This window comes from Haliotis cracherodii, unplaced genomic scaffold, assembly GCF_022045235.1.
Source record: "Haliotis cracherodii isolate W230 unplaced genomic scaffold, xgHalCrac1.p SCAF_4, whole genome shotgun sequence".
Lineage (NCBI taxonomy): Eukaryota > Metazoa > Mollusca > Gastropoda > Lepetellida > Haliotidae > Haliotis > Haliotis cracherodii.
In genome coordinates this window covers 20284657-20303021 of record NW_027266297.1, presented here as the reverse complement: position 1 = coordinate 20303021, position 18365 = coordinate 20284657, and the positions used below count along the sequence as shown (strand labels likewise).

General features: G+C 41.5%; 2 protein-coding genes across 8 annotated transcripts in view; one reads left to right on the top strand and one right to left on the bottom strand.

Annotated features, from left to right (window-relative positions):
- Positions 1–351: 351 nt before the first annotated feature.
- On the bottom strand, positions 352–16925 carry LOC139479312 (ubiquitin-like-conjugating enzyme ATG10). Its single transcript, XM_071262173.1, has 7 exons — positions 16850–16925; positions 15811–15899; positions 14249–14395; positions 11252–11387; positions 5450–5547; positions 4934–5025; positions 352–1386 (listed from the first exon to the last, which is right to left on the bottom strand). The coding sequence occupies exons 1-7, from the start codon at positions 16923–16925 to the stop codon at positions 1308–1310; spliced, it is 717 nt and encodes a 238-aa protein (XP_071118274.1). The 3' UTR covers positions 352–1307.
- LOC139480117 (single-stranded DNA-binding protein 3-like) overlaps positions 16852–18365 on the top strand; it is a 107017-nt gene continuing 105503 nt past the window's right edge. For 3 of the 7 annotated variants that reach the window (XM_071263148.1, XM_071263147.1, XM_071263144.1), the window contains exons 1-3: positions 16853–16979; positions 17436–17508; positions 17676–17743. In XM_071263148.1, coding sequence (XP_071119249.1) covers positions 16924–16979; positions 17436–17508; positions 17676–17743 — 197 coding nt within the window. In that variant the 5' untranslated portion in view covers positions 16853–16923. Of the gene's footprint in view, positions 16980–17435; positions 17509–17675; positions 17744–18365 lie in introns of all 7 variants that reach the window. The other 4 variants (XM_071263145.1, XM_071263146.1, XM_071263149.1 and 1 more) reach the window with 4 other exon arrangements.

The window sequence follows — 18365 nt, the reverse complement described above, 5'->3', positions numbered from 1 at the left end:
TGACTGATTGTGTTTCATCTTACCTGGATGAAATTTTGCATATGATCTCAGTCATGTGTTTTCTGGTTGAGACTTATTCACAGGCCACCATAACATAGCTGGAATACTGCGGACAGTGACATTCATTCACTCACACAAAACACAATGATGTAAAAAAAAAAGTGTCTTTCGTGACATGCTTCTGTCATTCTGAACTGTCCCTCTACTTCCTCCTGGGATCATGACACCAACACTGTGAGACTGTCGAAATACTTTATTGTGACAACAGTCACACCTCAACATCTTCAACTCATGAAAAAGCAGAACTAAACAACTGTGAATGTAGATATATGACACAATTAATATCTTCCCTTGTGGTGATCAGCTTGTGACATAGGACAAGTCAGCTGTCTTCCATCATGGTGTTCAACTTGTGATGTAGGACAAGCCAGCTGTCTTCCTTCATGGTGTTCAACTTGTGTATGTAGGACAAGCCAGCTGTCTTCCTTCATGGTGTTCAACTTGTGACATAGGACAAGCCAGCTATCTTCCCTTATGGTGTTCAACTTGTGATGCAGGACAAGCCAGCTGTCTTCCTTCATGGTGTTCAACTTGTGACATAGGACAAGCCAGCTGGCTTCCTTCATGGTGTTCAACTTGTGATGTAGGACAAGTCAGCTGTCTTCCTTCATGGTGTTCAACTTGTGATGTAGGACAAGCCAGCTGTCTCGTCTTTTATGGTGTTCAACTTGTGATGTAGGACAAGCCAGCTGTCTTCCTTCATGGTGTTCAACTTGTGACATAGGACAAGCCAGCTGTCTTCCTTCATGGTGTTCAACTTGTGACATAGGACAAGCCAGCTGTCTTCCTTCATGGTGTTCAAATTGTGATGTAGGACAAGCCAGCTGTCTTCCTTCATGGTGTTCAACTTGTGACATAGGACAAGCCAGCTGTCATCCTTCATGGTGTTCAACTTGTGACATAAGACAAATCAGCTATCTTCCTTCGTGGTGTTCAACTTGTGACATAGGACAAGTCAGCTATCTTCCTTCGTTGTGTTCAACTTGTGATGTAGGACAAGCCAGCGTCTTTCTTCAAGGTGTTCAACTTGTGATGCTGGACAAGCCAGCTGTCTTCCTTCATGGTGTTCAACTTGTGACATAGGACAAGTCAGCTGTCTTCCTTCGTGGTGTTCAACTTGTGATGTAGGACAAGCCAGCTGTCTTCCTTCATGGTGTTCAACTTGTGACATTGGACAAGTCAGCTGTCTTCCTTCGTGGTGTTCAACTTGTGATGTAGGACAAGCCAGCTGTCTTCCTTCATGGTGTTCAACTTGTGACATAGGACAAGGGAATCTTCAGTCCTACTACTGGCCCAACAGCACTTAACCAGCTAAGGAGGTAATTCCTACAAATTAAAATAACAATCAAAAGTATTTTTCAATAGGGATTTTTGTTTTTGAAATAAATAAGTTGGTACTGAATAGGGATGTCACGATTCACCATCCTATCATTGCATCAATAATATTCTCAGATGATACATAAATCACCTGTATCAGTTCAAAGTTTAATCCTGCAACAATTCATATTTTAATTCTGTATCCTTTCACACATCGAACATTTAAAACAGCAATGGGATGAATTTGTTGACAAAATGGGTCCTACGTACAATTTAATAAACAATTTTATCATTACTAATTTATGTGATATCAACATTGTACAATTAAAGTAGTTCCAAGACTTAAATTCTGCTCTTGTCTTTTTCTAAATGGTGTTGACACTTAAGATTTCTCTGAAAAAGGACATTTATATTTTTAATATGAGTGGGTGAGTGAGTGAGTTGGGTTTAACGCCACTTTTAACAGTATTACAGTTATATCATGGCGTATCAGCTTAATGTGGGAGGAAAGCCCAAAGTGATGCAGATCTCAGATGTTTACCACTTTGGTGAAACCCACGAGCACGGGTATGGTGCTGACAAACCTAGAAACATAATCGGGGCAAACTGGGATTCGAACCCACAATCATAGGTTTCTGGCATGCCCAAGGGACGCAACTCTGCACAGTGAATTGCAAGATATTCAGAAGTTTCAAACCTCTTTTATAGTGTTTATACCCTCTGAGATATACGTATTAACACAAAATAGCAGCAAACTAAGTATCACAATATTTATCGCAGCGTGCTCAAAGTCTCACGATATGTATCATATTGGTAGATAGTCGTATTGTGACATCCCTAGTACTAAATAATGTTGTGATGTATAGGCTATTCCCACATTATAGCTAGATTCTTTAAATGTACTTCTGCTTGAGTTCTACACAATACATTGTTGACTGATGTATCCCCTTGTGTACCTCGAACAGCTGTCTGGGGCTGGCTGGTGCCCTCGCTTATCTTGAACAGCTGTCCAGGGCTGGCTGATACCCTAGTTTACTTTGAACAGGTGTATGGGTCTGGCTGATCCCCTATCTTACCTTGAACAGCTGTCCAGGGCTGGCTGATACCCTAGTTTACTTTGAACAGCTGTCTGGGGCTGGCTGATACCCCAACTTACCTTGAACAGCTGTTCAGGGCTGGCTGATACCCTATCTTTCCTTGAACAGCTGTCTGGGTCTGGCTGATCCCCTAGTTTACTTTGAACAGCTGTCAAGGGCTGGCTGATCCCCCAACTTACCTTGAACAGTTGTCCAGGGCTGGCTGATCCCCTAGCTTTCCTTGAACAGTTGTCCAGGGCTGGCTGATACCCTAGTTTACTTTGAACAGGTGAATGGGTCTGGCTGATCCCCTATCTTTCCTTGAACAGCTGTCTGGGGCTGGCTGATACCCTAGCTTACCTTGAACAGCTGTCCAGGGCTGCCTGATACCCTAGTTTACTTTTAACTGTCCAGGGCTGGCTGATCCCCTAGCTTTCCTTGAACAGTTGTCCAGGGCTGGCAGATACCCTAGTTTACTTTCAACAGGTGTATGGATCTGGCTGATCCTCTAGCTTTCCTTCAACAGCTGTCTGGGGCTGGCTGATACCCTAACTTACCTTGAACAGCTGTCCGGGGCTGGCTGATACCCTAGTTTACTTTGAACAGCTGTCCAGGGCTGGCTGATCCCCTAGCTTTCCTTGAACAGCTGTCAAGGGCTGGCTGATACCCTAGCTTACCTTGAACAGCTGTCTGGGGCTGGCTGATACCCTAACTTACCTTGAACAGCTGTCCAGGGCTGGCTGATACCCTAGTTTACTTTGAACAGGTGTATGGGTCTGGCTGATCCCCTAGCCTTCCTTCAACAGCTGTCTGGGGCTGGCTGATACCCTAGCTTACCTTGAACAGCTGTCCGGGGCTGGCTGATCCCCTAGTTTACCTTGAACAGCTGTCTGGGGCTGGCTGATACCCTAACTTACCTTGAACAGCTGTCCGGGGCTGGCTGATACCCTAGTTTACTTTGAACAGCTGTCCAGGGCTGGCTGATCCCCTAGCTTTCCTTGAACAGCTGTCAAGGGCAGGCTGATCCCCTAGCTTTCCTTGAACAGCTGTCAAGGGCTGGCTGATGCCCTAGCTTACCTTGAACAGCTGTCCAGGGCTGGCTGATGCCCTAGCTTACCTTGAACAGCTGTCAAGACTGGCTGATGCCCTGGCTTTCCTTGAACAGCTGTCCAGGGTTGGCTGATGCCCTAGCTTTCCTTGAACAGCTGTCAAGGGCTGGTTGATGCCCTGGCTTTCCTTGAACAGCTGTACAGGTCTGGCAGGTCCCCATGTTTACTTTGAACAGCTGTCTAGGTCTGGCTGATCTCCTAGCTTACCTAGAACAGCAGAACAGGGCTGGCTGATCCCCCTAGTTTACCTTGAACAGCTGTCTAGGTCTGGCTGACCTCCTAGCTTACCTGAAAGAGCAGGCTAGGGCTGGCTAATCCCCCAAACTTACATGGAACAGCTATCCAGGGCTGGCTGATCCCCAAGCTTACCTTAACCGGTGTCCAGGGCTGGCTGATTCCCTAGCTTACCTTGAACAGCTGTATGGGTCTGGCAGGTCCCCTTGTTTACTAGGAACAAATGTCTAGGTCTGGCTGATGTCCTAGCTTACCTAAAACAGCAGACCAGGGCTGGCTGATCCCCCAAGCTTGCCTGGAACAGCTGTCTAGGTCTGGCTGATCTCCTAGCTTACCTAGAACAACTGAACAGGGCTGGCAGATCCCCTAGTTTACCTTGAACAGCTGTAAAGGGCTGGCTGATTCCCTAGTTAACTTTGAACAGCAGAACAGGGCTGGCTGATCCCCCTAGCTTTCCTTGAACAGCTGTCTGGGGCTCGCTGATCCCATAGCTTACTTTGAACAGCTGTATGGGTCTGGCAGGTCCCCATGTTGACTTTGAACAGCTGTCTAGGTCTGGCTGATCTCCTAGCTTACCTAGAACAACTGAACAGGGCTGGCTGATCCCCTAGTTTACCTTGAACAGCTGTAAAGGGCTGGCTGATTCCCTAGTTAACTTTGAACAGCAGACCAGGGCTGGCTGATGCCCTAGCTTTCCTTGAACAGCTGTCTGAGGCTGGCTGATACCCTAGCTTACCTTGAACAGCTGTCTGGGGCTGGCTGATCTCCTAGCTTACCTAGAACAACTGAACGGGGCTGGCTGATCCCCTAGTTTACCTTGAACAGCTGTAAAGATCTGGCTGATTCCCTAGTTAACTTTGAACAGCAGACCAGGGCTGGCTGATCCCCCTAGCTTGCCTGACACAGCTGTATGGGTCTGGCAGATCCCCTAGTTCCTTTGAACAGCTGTCTAGGTCTGGCTGATCTCCTAGGTTACCTAGAACAGCAGACCAGGGCTGGCTGATCCCCCTAGCTTACCTGGAACAGCTGTCCGGGACTGGCTGATCCCGTAGCTTATCTTGAACAGCTGTCCAGGTCTGGCTGATCTCCTAGTTTACCTTGAACAGCAGACTGGGGTAGGCTGATCACCTAACTTACCTTGAACAGCTGTGTGGATCCAGTTTACTCATGAGGTCGGCAGTGTGACACGGATGGAGCTGGAAGAAGGGTCGGCCCAAGATTGGGTGTTCCTGCAGATACATCAGGTATATCATCAACACCTATTTCTAGCAAAGGGTTTTTAGAACTGAAACAACTTGATTTATAACAAGTACTTGTAAAATCACAAATTTGATAATCACATAAAGCAAAATGTCAGAAGGTCAAGGCTTTGTTGAATACTATTGTTGTCAAAACCTGGTTTGGTTGTGTGTTTTTTATTCTGCAGCATAATTATGTTTTTCAAGCATTTTCTGCGACAATACATTTAGCTTGATAAAATCCCTGGACCCCATCAAATCTTTGCTCTCATTCTAGTTTTTTGTCTGAAAGCTTTTTGTTTATCATGCACTATATTTACATGTATGAAGGTTATCAACTGCTGAGCATCTAATACTTCCAAATATGTTAATTTCAACATCACAAATATCTTCATTCCTAAGGACTATCATCTACCTGCTGTGTTAAGATTGTCCACCGTTCATGTTGAAATCTGTCCTGGTAGTGTTGGGGGACATTGTTCCACACAGCGTCCAGTGACAAGAGTCTCCCGTCTGAAAATCAACATAAATACTGCTCACATAAAAAATGTTTGTTTAACGCCGCACTTAGCATTATTCCAGAGCTCTACAGACTGCTGACTCAGTTTCTAGCTTCCTCTGCCTGAATGTCTCACATAAGAGTAGCATTGATTAGTACTGTTCAGGGTTTACCGTTTGGAAAGTCATGACCAGTTTCGATGATCAGGTTTTGTCTTTATTTACATTTTATATGAAGGAGGGACAATTGTTTAAAAATTTCACAACTTCCATTCCACAATTGCACAGTATGTTCAATCTTTGAGAGATTCCTCGCTTGTTTGTTTGTTTGTGTTTAAGGCTACACCAATAATCCAACTTCTCTGAACCAGCCAATCTTGTTATTGACATCAAGATCCGGGGTAGAATATGTCTTCAGCAACCCATGCTTGCCGTAAAAGGTTACTATGCTTGTAAGAGGTGACTAACGGGATCGGGTGGTCAGGCTCGCTCACTTGGTTGATGCATGTCATTGTATCCCAATTGTGTGGATCGATGTTCATGATGTCAATCACTAGATTGTCTGGTCCAGACCTGATTATTTACAAACTGCCGTCATATAGCTGGAATATTGCTGAGTGCAGCGTTAAACAACCAACAAACAAACACAACATGTTTTCCATATCAAAGAGAATTTGGCAAAAACTGTACCAAACTGGAAATATGATCACATACCTTCGCCTTAATTTCCTGAATTCAGGAATGCTCAACCAACACATGCACATTAAGTCAAGGTGGGTCAGCTTGTTTGTTCTTTAACGCTGCAGTCTGAAATATTCCAACTATATGATGGTGGTCTGTAAATAATCGAATCTGGACAAAATAATCCAATGGTTGATGTCATGAGCATAGGACTGTTACAATTCACTCGTGCATTCGATGAATCGAAGCGTATCCATTCATGAATTGAATTCATTATTCATGGCCACTAGAATCGAATATTTATGAATAAGTGCATTTACATACCCTGTACCTAAAAATATCCATAAGAACATATTATACACATAGATTTCTTCAAAGACAAGACTCTTACAATATTAAATTTGCCAGTAACGTGGTCACTGGTCATTGTCACATTTGTCAGATACTGGTACGTGGATAAGTGCAGTATATACATGTAAATGTATGACATATAAATAATTAACAAACCATGTCCAATAACTAATGTTGTTATTCTTTCACTGAATATAACAAATAATACATCAACTGCTGACTTGTTATTGTATTTGTGACCCTATATTCGTGATACAAATCATATTCGCCTCCTAGTGTATTCATTGCAGCCCTAATGAGCATTGATCTATGCAATTGGGATATGATGACATGCATCAACCAAGTCAGTGAACCTGACTGACCCCCTGATCCTGTTAGTGGTCCTTTTATGGCAAGCATGGATTGCTGAAGACCAATTCTAACCTGCATCTTCATGGGTGGGTGAGTGAGTCAGCATATTTTTTTTTCATAAACAGTCAAGTCTCGTTTATCCGACACAAATGATGGGAACCGATTAAGTCAGTGCTATTTAGACCCTTTAATCCGAAGTCTCGCACTCCGACACACATAATTTGCAACGAATTGCTGAAATCACTCATTAATCAGTCTTGTTAATCTGACACAGTGATCAGTGTACTTCGTGGTCATCTGTCCATGAGTACACAGCCCCGTGTTTTGATGCGAGACGAGTTGGTGTTAGCTGCATATTTCAATGGCAACTGAGATAAACTTGCTTAACAATAAACAATTACTGCTTTAAATAAACAAAACAGGATTAACCATAGCCTAGATTACCTCAATCTCATTAAAATCGTGTATAAGTTCTCGATACCGTTGAGGACATCCCATTACAGGTCACGTCAGAACGACCTTTCGCGAACTTTGACCAACCAATGAAATTACTAACAGGAAGTCGACATTAGCCACAAAGAAAGCAGCTTTCTTAAGCGACTTCCATTCTAGACTATGCTTTAGAAAGTAGTTTTGAATCAGTCATACAGTCCATAACAGTAGTTTAAACTTATGTTAAAATATGAATATTTCCAATTTCCGTTTTTTTATTACATGTTTGAATCTATCGTGTAGTTGTCCAATTTTTTATCACAAACGGTGATACTACCTAATTTCGTTAATCACACATACTCGTTAATCCGACAAAATCATATGCAACAAACAATGTCGGATTAACGGGACTTACAAAATTCTCAAAAATCATTTGAATTTGAATATTACTAATAATTTATTTATCTCATATACTCAACCTCTTTTTTGATGAATCAATTAATGTAATTATCCAAATGATGAGAGCTCACAACTAGATTTTCACACATACAAAAACATGTAAAGACAAACAATTTTAATTACAAAATGGATTTTTAAGTTCACTTATTTACAATAATCAAATATTTTCAACTACTGTAGTCTGATAAATGAGAAGGCCCACTGAAAATTGGTGACCTCACTCCAGATGGGCAAGTTATCTAAGGGAAGTAACTCTGTCTGCCCTAATTAGAGACGGGCACTTGCTGGAGTGAGAGCTGGCTTATTGGGTTTGATACCGGTCATGTTGACAATGGGAGTTTGTTCATTTGTTTAACCCTGCACTCGGCAATATAACAGCTATAATGACTGCGGTCTGTGTATATTTGGGCCTAGATCTGACAATCCAGCAGTTGACATCACAAGCATCGTTCCATGCATTTGGGATGCAATGACGTGTTTGTTTGTTGTTTAATGCCACACTCAGCAATATTCAAGCTCTATCACGGTGGTCTGTAAATAATCAAGTTTGGACCAGACAATCCAGTGATTGACATCATGAGCATCGATCCACTCAATTGGGATACACTGACATGCATCAACCAAGTCAGCGAGCCTTACCACCCGATCCCTTTGGTCGCCTCTTACGACAAGTATAGCAAAGACGTGTAATCAATCAAGTTGCCAACAAGCCTGACCACATGATCCATTTAGCAGCCTCTTCTGACAAGCATATATAGGTGATTGGGGACCTATATTCTTACCCCAAATCCCCACAATGACAACTCTGCATCAATCGTACACAATTTCATCACGCACAATAATCGATTGTTCAATTACAGGTCAGTAATTACAGACATAATTATAAACATGCTAAACATTCTAAATTATTTTTTCCGCAAATAATTATTGGTTCAAAACTGGACAGACAATACTAATAAATCATGTAAGTAGGAGTTTTGAAAAACAACAACTTCAATCCATCATTTTTATCCAATTACTGCAAACTTGAGAGCATTTACACAAAAAATGGTTCTGAAAGTTGGTCAGGCCAGCCATTAAAAATAATTATGCTTCAGGTTCTATTTACAGTGAGTGAGTGAGTGAGTGAGTGAGTGAGGTTTTACGCCGCTTTTGGCAATATTCCAGCAATATCCTGACAGGGGACAAATAATCCTTACGTGCTTACACATTATATATTAAAGTCCCCATCAAATACAGTAAAAGAACATAGAAATAGACACAGAAATTTTATTTCTAAAAATGAAAATGAACATGTGTTAACAGGTTGTTTCCATAAGTCTGTGTACACTGTACCATAACATTCAAACTACATCATGCCATTAGCATAAGGGCTGAGATCGAGTGAGTGAGTGAGTTGGGTTTAACAGCACTTTGAACAGTATTTAGTCATATCATGACGTGCCAGCTTGGTGTGAAAAGAAACGTATGCACAGTATGGTGCTAACAAACCAAGCAACATAATCAGTTTGAATCCCCGATTCCCACCCACAATCACACTTTTTTGACAAGGGACGCAACTCTGCATAACAAACTGCGGTGCCCTATTCCCACTGCTGCAAGTATGCACTATTTATCCCGATACCTTGTTCCTGATATGATATATAACACAAGACACTATTTCAGGGTAATACTTGCTGTTTCTCAGACCTGCCTCTAAAATTGATTTAAGCTGACATGTACCAAGAGCACAAGAAATCAAGATTTCTTATCACTGTTTCTGTAAACAGACTAAAACAAATTATTAAGGCGTTTAAGTAATCAAATTTGTAAAAAGAATTAGTTTTGTTTTTAGTTCCAATTTAAATCTTTTCATTATTGCATTGATTATGCACGGTGTGATGGACTAACCAAGCAATATTTTTTCATTTGTTTTAATACACTGAAAAATAATCATGCCATAACCTAAAAAAGGACTACTGTTTCCTGATTGGCTGTTATTAGTATGGATGAGCTTGTGTGGCATTATTGCACTGAACTCGGTCACCGATTTCGTATTGCTGACAACAACTTTTTGCGAGTTTTTTATTAAATAAATCTGTGAAGTTAATATTTTTGGAATATATATTTATAAGAATTGACTTCAATATCTTTTTGGCTTCATGGAGCTGTAAACATAAAGACTGGCATGCACCTATGCAGATTTACACTGTATGTACACTGCTTTTTACATTATACATCCGTAAACACATAAATATATTCAAGTCAATTCTTAAAAAAATCACAAAGTGTTTCAATTACAACACTCCCCCTACCCCCACTACATACATGTAAACATTAATATTAGGTTGCACTTTTCAATAATAGGTTGCACTGGTGCATGTTTTCTGTAACTAAATCAAGCCCTGCCCAATAATAAGTATTGCACGACATCGTCAGGAGTCTAACTTCCAAGGATGAACTGCCACTGGCACAGTTATAAACGTAATGGAACCGTGACAATAAGTTCCAGTTGCCTGAACGCCACACAGGTAAATCACATTTGTCTTAGAATATGACTTGTGTCGATGTTTATCATATTTTAAAACCAAGTCATAAATGTACTTTTGCACTAATGACTGGACAAACGGAGGGTAAGAATCAACAAATGATCACTTAATGTAAGTCAATAAACACTATGAATTATAAAATAAAACAGGTGATCCAGGAAATAAAACAGGAATGGACTAGTGTTAAAACTCCTGACTGCATTGTCAACCTTAATGGAAAGGAGAGAGGCAGGCTCTTGAAATCTAGCTAATGGTGTAATGTCTCTGAATTTGTTGTTGGTTGGTTGGTTGTTTAACGCCGCACTCAGCAATATTCCAGCTATATGACGGCGGTCTGTAAATAATCAAGTCTGGACCAGACAATCCAGTGATTAATATCATGAGCATCGATCCACGCAATTGGAATCGATGACATGCATCAACCAAGTCAGCGAGCCTGACCACCCGATCCCGTTAGTCGCCTTTTACGACAAGCATAGTCACCTTTTACGGCAAGCATGGGTTGCTGAAGACCTATTCTACCCCGGAATATTCACGGGTCCTCTGAATTTGTAGATTGTTCAAAACTATTCTTCTTGTTGGCATGTTTAAAACCAAAGGGCAGGCTCAACATCTTAATGAGTGCCCTTGGTTTGTTGCTTTACGTCGCACTCAGCAATATTCCAGCTATATGACGGCGGTCTGTAAATAATCGAGTCTGGACCAGTCATTCCAGTGATTGATATCATGAGCATTGATCCACGCACTTGGAATTGATGACACGCATCAACCAAGTCAGCGAGCCTGACCACCAATTCCCGTTAGTCGCCTTTTATGACAAGCATAGTGACCTTTTACGACAAGCATGGATTGCTGAAGACCTATTCTACCCTGGGTCTTTACGGGTCTGCAGTCTGACAAGATGAAGTAATGTATACCTTGTGTATATGCATTGAAGTACAGGACTGGCACCCCATAGCTGGCACTGTAGACGATGTGGTACTCAAACTGGCAGACAGAAGATGATGATGATGATGATGGAGGCCCTGTTGTCAGGCACGCAACATCACTCCCCTGCAAAGGGAAACAGGGTCACTGGTTTACACATTCTGCATTTGTAAAAGTGTTTGTTTGTTTGTTGTTCAGCGCCTCACAAATATTCCAGCTATATATCTGCAGTCTGTAAATAATCGAGTCTTGATCACACAATCCAGTGATTCAAATCATGAGCATCGATCTATGCAATTGGGATACGATGACATGCATCAAGAAAGTCAGTGAGCCTGACCACCCAATTCCAATCCTGATAATTACCTCTTACAACGAGGATGAGTTGCTGAACACCCAGATTGTAATGTGTGTGTGTAATTGTAATAGTGTGTGAGTTACTGCTTTGAACAGTTTGTCAGTTAAAACAACGCTTTTCAGCTTAAAGTGGATGGAAACCCCTCCAAAAAACAGGTACTTGCTTTTTATTGCTTTGGTGAAGCATGGACCAAGGATTCAAACCCATGACCACTGAATACTGACACAACAAAGGGACCAATCTCATTAAAATCAGACCTTAGTTCTCCCTACCGCTAAACAAAGATCTGAAGACATCCCATTCGGCGTCATGTCAGAACGACCAATCAGTGCGTCGCTTACCAGATTATGAAAGTGACAGTCAGAATGTGATTTCTAATCATGCAATCTCGAAAACTTTAACATGGGCTATTCCGCACGATAGTTACGGGTTTGATGACTGAATCCTTACAATCTAGACCATCTATTAGCCATTCCAGAATGTTTTTTGTTCAGGTTTCAAATTTGTAATTGAGAATTTGTCAAAATATGTTTCGAAGTCTAGTCGCCAATTTGAAATTTGTGCCGTAAAGCTGAAGAAAGCTGCATTCTGACTGGTCATTCCATTGGTCAGTCAAAGTTCGCGCAAGGTCGGTCTGACGTGACCCTTAATGGGATGTCTTCAGATCTTTGTTTAGCGGTAGCGAGAACTAAGATCTGATTTTAATGAGATTGCAAATGGACAAAACTCTGCAAAACAAATTTGGGCATCAACCAACTGGCCATCCAATTATTATTAGTGTACATACTGGGACATGCAATTCAATACATTTTACAAATACAGAATACACACATTAGCCAAATAGTGATACATATCAACTGGACTAAATTACAGTGTTGCAAACTCTGGCTTGTTGTAACATGTTATAACCAGAAACTGTGACCCTGATCACTTGGATATAGATGTCATAACTTACTGTAAGGCCTGATGGACTACTATATAAGGCCAGCTTAAATAATATTCTTGTTTCTCTTGACTTTTTTTCAATACTAGGTGAGTTGGGGGTATCACTATTGCCTTAGTAGGTTACAAAGCAATAAATGTAAATTTGATGTGACCTCTTTTGGCCATGCCCACTGCCCCTCAAAACACGAAGAGACACAGCAAGATTACCCTCTGAATCAGAGGCACAATGAATGGCATGGCATGTGCAAAAAGTAGGAATCTGTAGCAAAATCGAAATTTGAGTTGAAAAAGTTGTTTTTCAAAAGTGCTCAAATATTAATAACGTTTGGGGGGGGGGGGGGGGGCAATTTTAGGTGTGAATGGGTTGTATGAAACAAGTGGGTTGTATGAAACAAGTGGGTTGTATGAAACAAGAAATTAATTTTATCAAACCTTTGTACAACTCATGGGCCTGACATACTCCCTGCTTCACTGAATTTCTTAAACATGGCTGATAGCAGCTGTTATCTCAACTTGATCTCAGCCACCAAACAAGCAAATACTTGTACCCTCAAGTACATGGCACTGTCTAGGTAGCGGACAACCAACCCCCCAACATTTCAGCTAGTGCAGGGAGTAACTTGAAAATGACTTGCAAAAAGCTAACTGGCTAAGATAACACTGTTTCAATACCTGTGGTGAATTCATTGTTTTACATCAAAGACAGTAATATATTAACTAAACTATGGCTGCCTGTTACTGATCAAGTCTGGACAGAACAAAATAGTGGTTGATAGCATGAGCAACGATTCCAGTCTTCAGGATATGACAAGAAATGCTGGCATGCACTTGAAAACTGGATTTGACCAAACATTACAAACATTATCAGAATGTTACTAGGCTGGAAACAGTTGCGGACACTGCAAACGAAAGGTCCAAAACACAACTGTGATACCCGTATCAAATACATCACCATAGAATAACCATATCATGTTTATTTCATTTTTTGTCAGCATCAATCATGGGCATATACTTTCTTTTGCCTGGCAGTCTACATTAGCTAGATTTCACATATCACCATCAAAATCTGAAAAATAACTTGGGGACCTATTGTAACTCAGTAGTGTGTGTAGAACGTTTGCGTATGTTTTTGGTGTTTTGTTTGTTGTCTAATGCTGCACTCAGCAACACTGCAGCAATATGACGTCGGTCTGTAAATAATCAGGTCTGGACCAGACAATCCAGTGATTGACATCATGAGCATTGATCTACGCAACAGAAATATGATGACATGCATCAAACAAGTCAGTTAGTCTGACAAGCCCATCCTGTTGCCTCACACGATAAACATGTTGCTGAAGGCCAATTCTAACCTTGATCTCCATGAGGGCATTCGGTGTTGTGTTGGTTGATGTGGTCTTGGTATAGAGTGTTGGTGGTAGGTACTGGGTGGAAACAGTTGTTGTTGTTGTTGTTTGTGTGTGTGTGTGTGTGTGTGTGTGTGTGTGTGTGTGTGTGTGTGAGAGAGAGAGAGAGAGAGAGAGAGAGAGAGAGAGAGAGAGAGAGAGAGAGAGAGAGAGAGAGAGAGAGTGTGTGAGTGTGAGTGTGTGTGTGTGTATGCATGCTGGGATGGTCACAAGGTGTGTGGGGTGGTGGTGGTGAAGGATTGGGTTGTGCCTGGAGCAAGAATGAAGATCGTCTATACCTCGATATCAATCTCTTCCTCCTCTTCGGTAATACTCTGATTGGTTGTCTGACCTCCAGATTGCTTCTGATTGGCGGATGACTTAATACTATCTGTCACAACTTCAATGTTGCATCGCTTGGTAAGATACACTTCACTTCTGTTATGCTGCAATAGACATCACTATTTAAAATGGGCTATCTGGGTATTTACATAAAACATCCTGTAAGTGTACTTGATAGAGTTTGTGTATGTGTGTGTGTGTGTGTGTGTGTGTGTGTGTGTGTGAGAGTTTGATTTAACTCCTCTTTTAACTGTATTCCAGTTATATCACGGCATGTCAGCTTAATGTGGGAAGAAAGCCCGAAGTGATGCAGGTTTTAGATGTTTACCACTTTGGTGAAACCCACAAGCATGGGTATGGTGCTGACAACCCTAGAAACATAATCGGGGCCAACTGGGAATTGAACCCACAATCATAGATCCAGTGATTGACATCATGATCATTGAACCACCCCATTAGGATACGATGACATGCATCAACCAAGTCAGCGAGCCTGGCCCCCTGATCCTGTTAGTCGCCTCTTACGACAAGCATGGCTGCGGTACGTAGGTGTAGCAGTATTACTATTGTTGATGTACATACATGAGTGCTGTCCAGCAGTGCAACACATCTTTCTAGGCCTGTTTCAAACCAAAGTCTACAGTTTATATCAACAGCCTGTTTCAACCAATATTTTGTGATGCTCCTTGACAGAATTGTAACTTTTGTAACGAATTATTAATATCAATTTAAATACATTCTGGGACCATTTACAATTTTGGCTAATATTAAATTTCATAAAACTAATTACCCCTGAAAATTAGAAGCATTTGTTTATTGGTTGGTTGGTTTGTTGTTAACGACACGCTCAGCAATATTACGGCTATATGACGGCATTTGTTTATTGACAAGGGGGGGGGGGGGGATCTGGTGCGGTGGTTCGTGACTAATAAAGAGACTTTCGGGAGGTTGACCTAAATACAAGGTGGGTCAACCCTAAAACTGGAAATGACCGGTCTCATAAACAAGTTCACATACATACAGACGCACCATAATTATTTTTCAAAAAATAACCTATATTTTATAAAATACTCGGGTCTTGTACCTTTTTCTAAATACCATCATCTATATCTAATTTGACACAGCTGACATGGTTTGGGAGTTGATTATGCTGTGATTAAACACGCCGATGGAAGGTTGCACAAACAAACTTGTCGACTTTGGTCTCGCTTTAGAAAAACGGGATTTCCTACCATCAAGGGAGGTAACCACGGGAGGCTTATTCCGCTATAGCGCGTGGGGATCGGGCATTCAGCCAAGTTTCTAATTTTAGGCTCACGCCGAATACAGCGAAACGCGAAGGGTGCCGAGTCGCGCGTGGTTCTTTCTAGCGAAAGCAGTTATGGGTGGCGAGCACAAACGAACACACTGCGCAAATAACTTACAGGCGATGACTTCAAATCCCAAGTATCGTTATTTTTGACCGACAGTGTAAAAAATATATTTGCTTGATTAGCGAATTCAGTCCCAGAAATCGAACCTGCCGCCATTTCTGTTCTGCTTGAGCCGCCCACGTAGGAGGTGTACGGTAGCGCTGATACACAATGGCCAAAGTATGACCTATTTTTACTGTAAGGGGGAAGAAATTCGGTGAATCACCCTCGCTTTGTCGCTCCGATCCTTCTTAATTTTATCAAATTATTTTGAACTGTACCATAACATTTAAATCCGTCAACTTCGAAGGTATTTTGCTTGTTTGCTGTGCGAATTCATGTATATTTACAAAGACAATATCCTGTTACCCCTTTATCAATAAACTCGTCCGACCCAAGACGGTTTCGAGGAGCCCCAGAAACTATTGAGCAAAATCTCGGGGAATATAGGTCAACGCTACGTCGCATTATTATTTAAATCGTTCCATTGACTATAGCAGCTAGGGGAACAGTGCCTGCACTGAGAAACAAAGCCCAACACCCGTTGTTCAGTAAACAACTAACTCTATCCCGGGTGCGTTATCTATATTGGTAAATGATTCTGGTTTGAGAACAGTGAAGTTTCAATTATTTGTTCATCTTTTAAAAAATACGTACTGATGTATGATGTGGATGTATGTTCTAAGTAATATTAGGAGTAAAAACCTGTTACTTTTACTTTGTATTTTGAATATTTTTTCAGAATATCGTCAGTATTAGGTGCTAAAGAACAAACAATTTTAACCGAGATGTCCTCTTCTTAAATATCTGGATTTTATTTTCCCATTTCTAAAGACAGCGCGTGGCGCTTATTCGACCTACATCTGTATGTAACATTAAGTACAGACGGCGATTATTATTTATCTGCACAAATATTAAATTTTTATTCATGCTCACACTTTTACTTTGGCAAACTCATTCTTTTGCTCATAAACAAAGCCAACTACGCCAAAAATTTACACTGATCTGATCAAACTAGATAATTGGCAAAGAGCCAGCAGGGCTTTGTCGCCGTACCACATGATGGTAGAGCCAGACGGTTTTGAGGCACTCCAAAGCATGCTATAATTAACTATCCAATAGAGACTTGCCATTTGACAGGTCTACTTGATGTTGGCAAGGCAACGGGGTCAGTGTCGTCCTTGATGGCTTGACAGGTGCGTGACAGTTCAGCTCTCAGCATGTACGCGAAAGGGAAAGGGTCTACTGTTCCCTCGGATGCTCAAGCGAGGGAAAAGTGAGTATTCTCAAACATACAGCATCAACATGACACTTGCATATTTTTCGATACGATAGTCCCGAGTTGTTCACTCACGATTATGCCTCGTCTTTGTCTATGAACGCGCTGTTTCACCTGCCAGTGAAGGATGCCCCATTCAAACAGTGTTGGTTATAATGCTAGGCTGTTCCGCTTAGTAAACACACCCGATCGTGGCAGTGATTCAGTGTGATTTGACTGAACAGGCTGATCGCTGGACATCGATCTTTGATATGAATGAAAATAAATGTTATTGTTTGTGTGAATAAAATAAATGAAATTATTATTTGGCATACGATCGTCAGTAAAGGACTGTAAACATGTTACACGAACATGAGCACGTTGTGGGTAATGTCAACTGCAATGGCCGCCGGCTATTCGATGGCCCAATCAGTTTGTGTACACTTGTTACATTGTTTTCTCTTCTACTTCCAGGTTAGCTTTGTACGTCTACGAATATTTATTACACGTAGGGGCCCAGAAGTCAGCGCAGACATTTTTATCAGAAGTAAGTATTTTAGGTGAATCGCGTTTTCTTCGCGGAACTTCCGTTGTGATGTTCTCCGACTTCCTCGCTATACCGCATGTAAATATGGCCCATTTGGGCACTATCAACGAATGACTGTGTCTGTCTAGAACCCGATTTGTATATCAGCCCTCCTCTTTCCTCTTTTGATACAGATACGATGGGAGAAAAACATTACACTGGGCGAGCCGCCGGGGTTTCTACATTCTTGGTGGTGGTAAGTACCTCGCTGGCTACACGTGGGGTCCGGCATCACATTGTACACGTGGGGTCACGGGTGAGTGAACACGCCCACACAGGGGTATTGGTCAGATTGGCATGCCATAAACTATTAGTACATTCATTTGGTGTGTATGCCCTGTTGTTTATAGGTACGACGTCACATGTGCAAATTGTGTAGGGATTAGGTTAGGGTAGTAGACATTGCATTGGGGATTAAGACACTTCATTAAAAACACATCACCACACCAGATCAGTAAGACTGTTCCCCTAGGCATGTCCTGTTATATCTTATGACAATGTTGCTAGTTTGCAGTATAAATTATTTGATACTTACATACCTCTATAGAAGTAATTGTTTGGGCGACTTCAGTGATAGTTGTATTAAGTAATTAATTGGTTTACCAATTTTTATTTGTCTCAACATGCAACTAAAGACATGAGTCTTTAAGAAAATGTTATTTAGACCAAATCTTTGCTGTACATGAAGACTTACTTCAAACAGTATCCTGGCCCCCCTTACACAAAGTGATCTTAGCACTACTACTGTCACAAGCCTATGTTAAAGTATTGGAGTTAAGATCTCCTTAGTGCTAAGATAGCTTTGTGCAACGGGGCCC

Coding starts and splice junctions, on each gene's coding strand:
- LOC139479312 (XM_071262173.1), bottom strand. CDS start 16,925: ATGCTGAGAGCTGAACTGTCACGCACCTGTCAAGCCATCAAGGACGAC. Junction 14,396..15,810: donor CAGAACAGAAATGGCGGCAG/GTTCGATTTCTG, acceptor TGTCTATTGCAG/CATAACAGAAGTGAAGTGTA. Junction 1,387..4,933: donor GATCCACACAGCTGTTCAAG/GTAAGTTAGGTG, acceptor TTTAATTTGTAG/GAATTACCTCCTTAGCTGGT.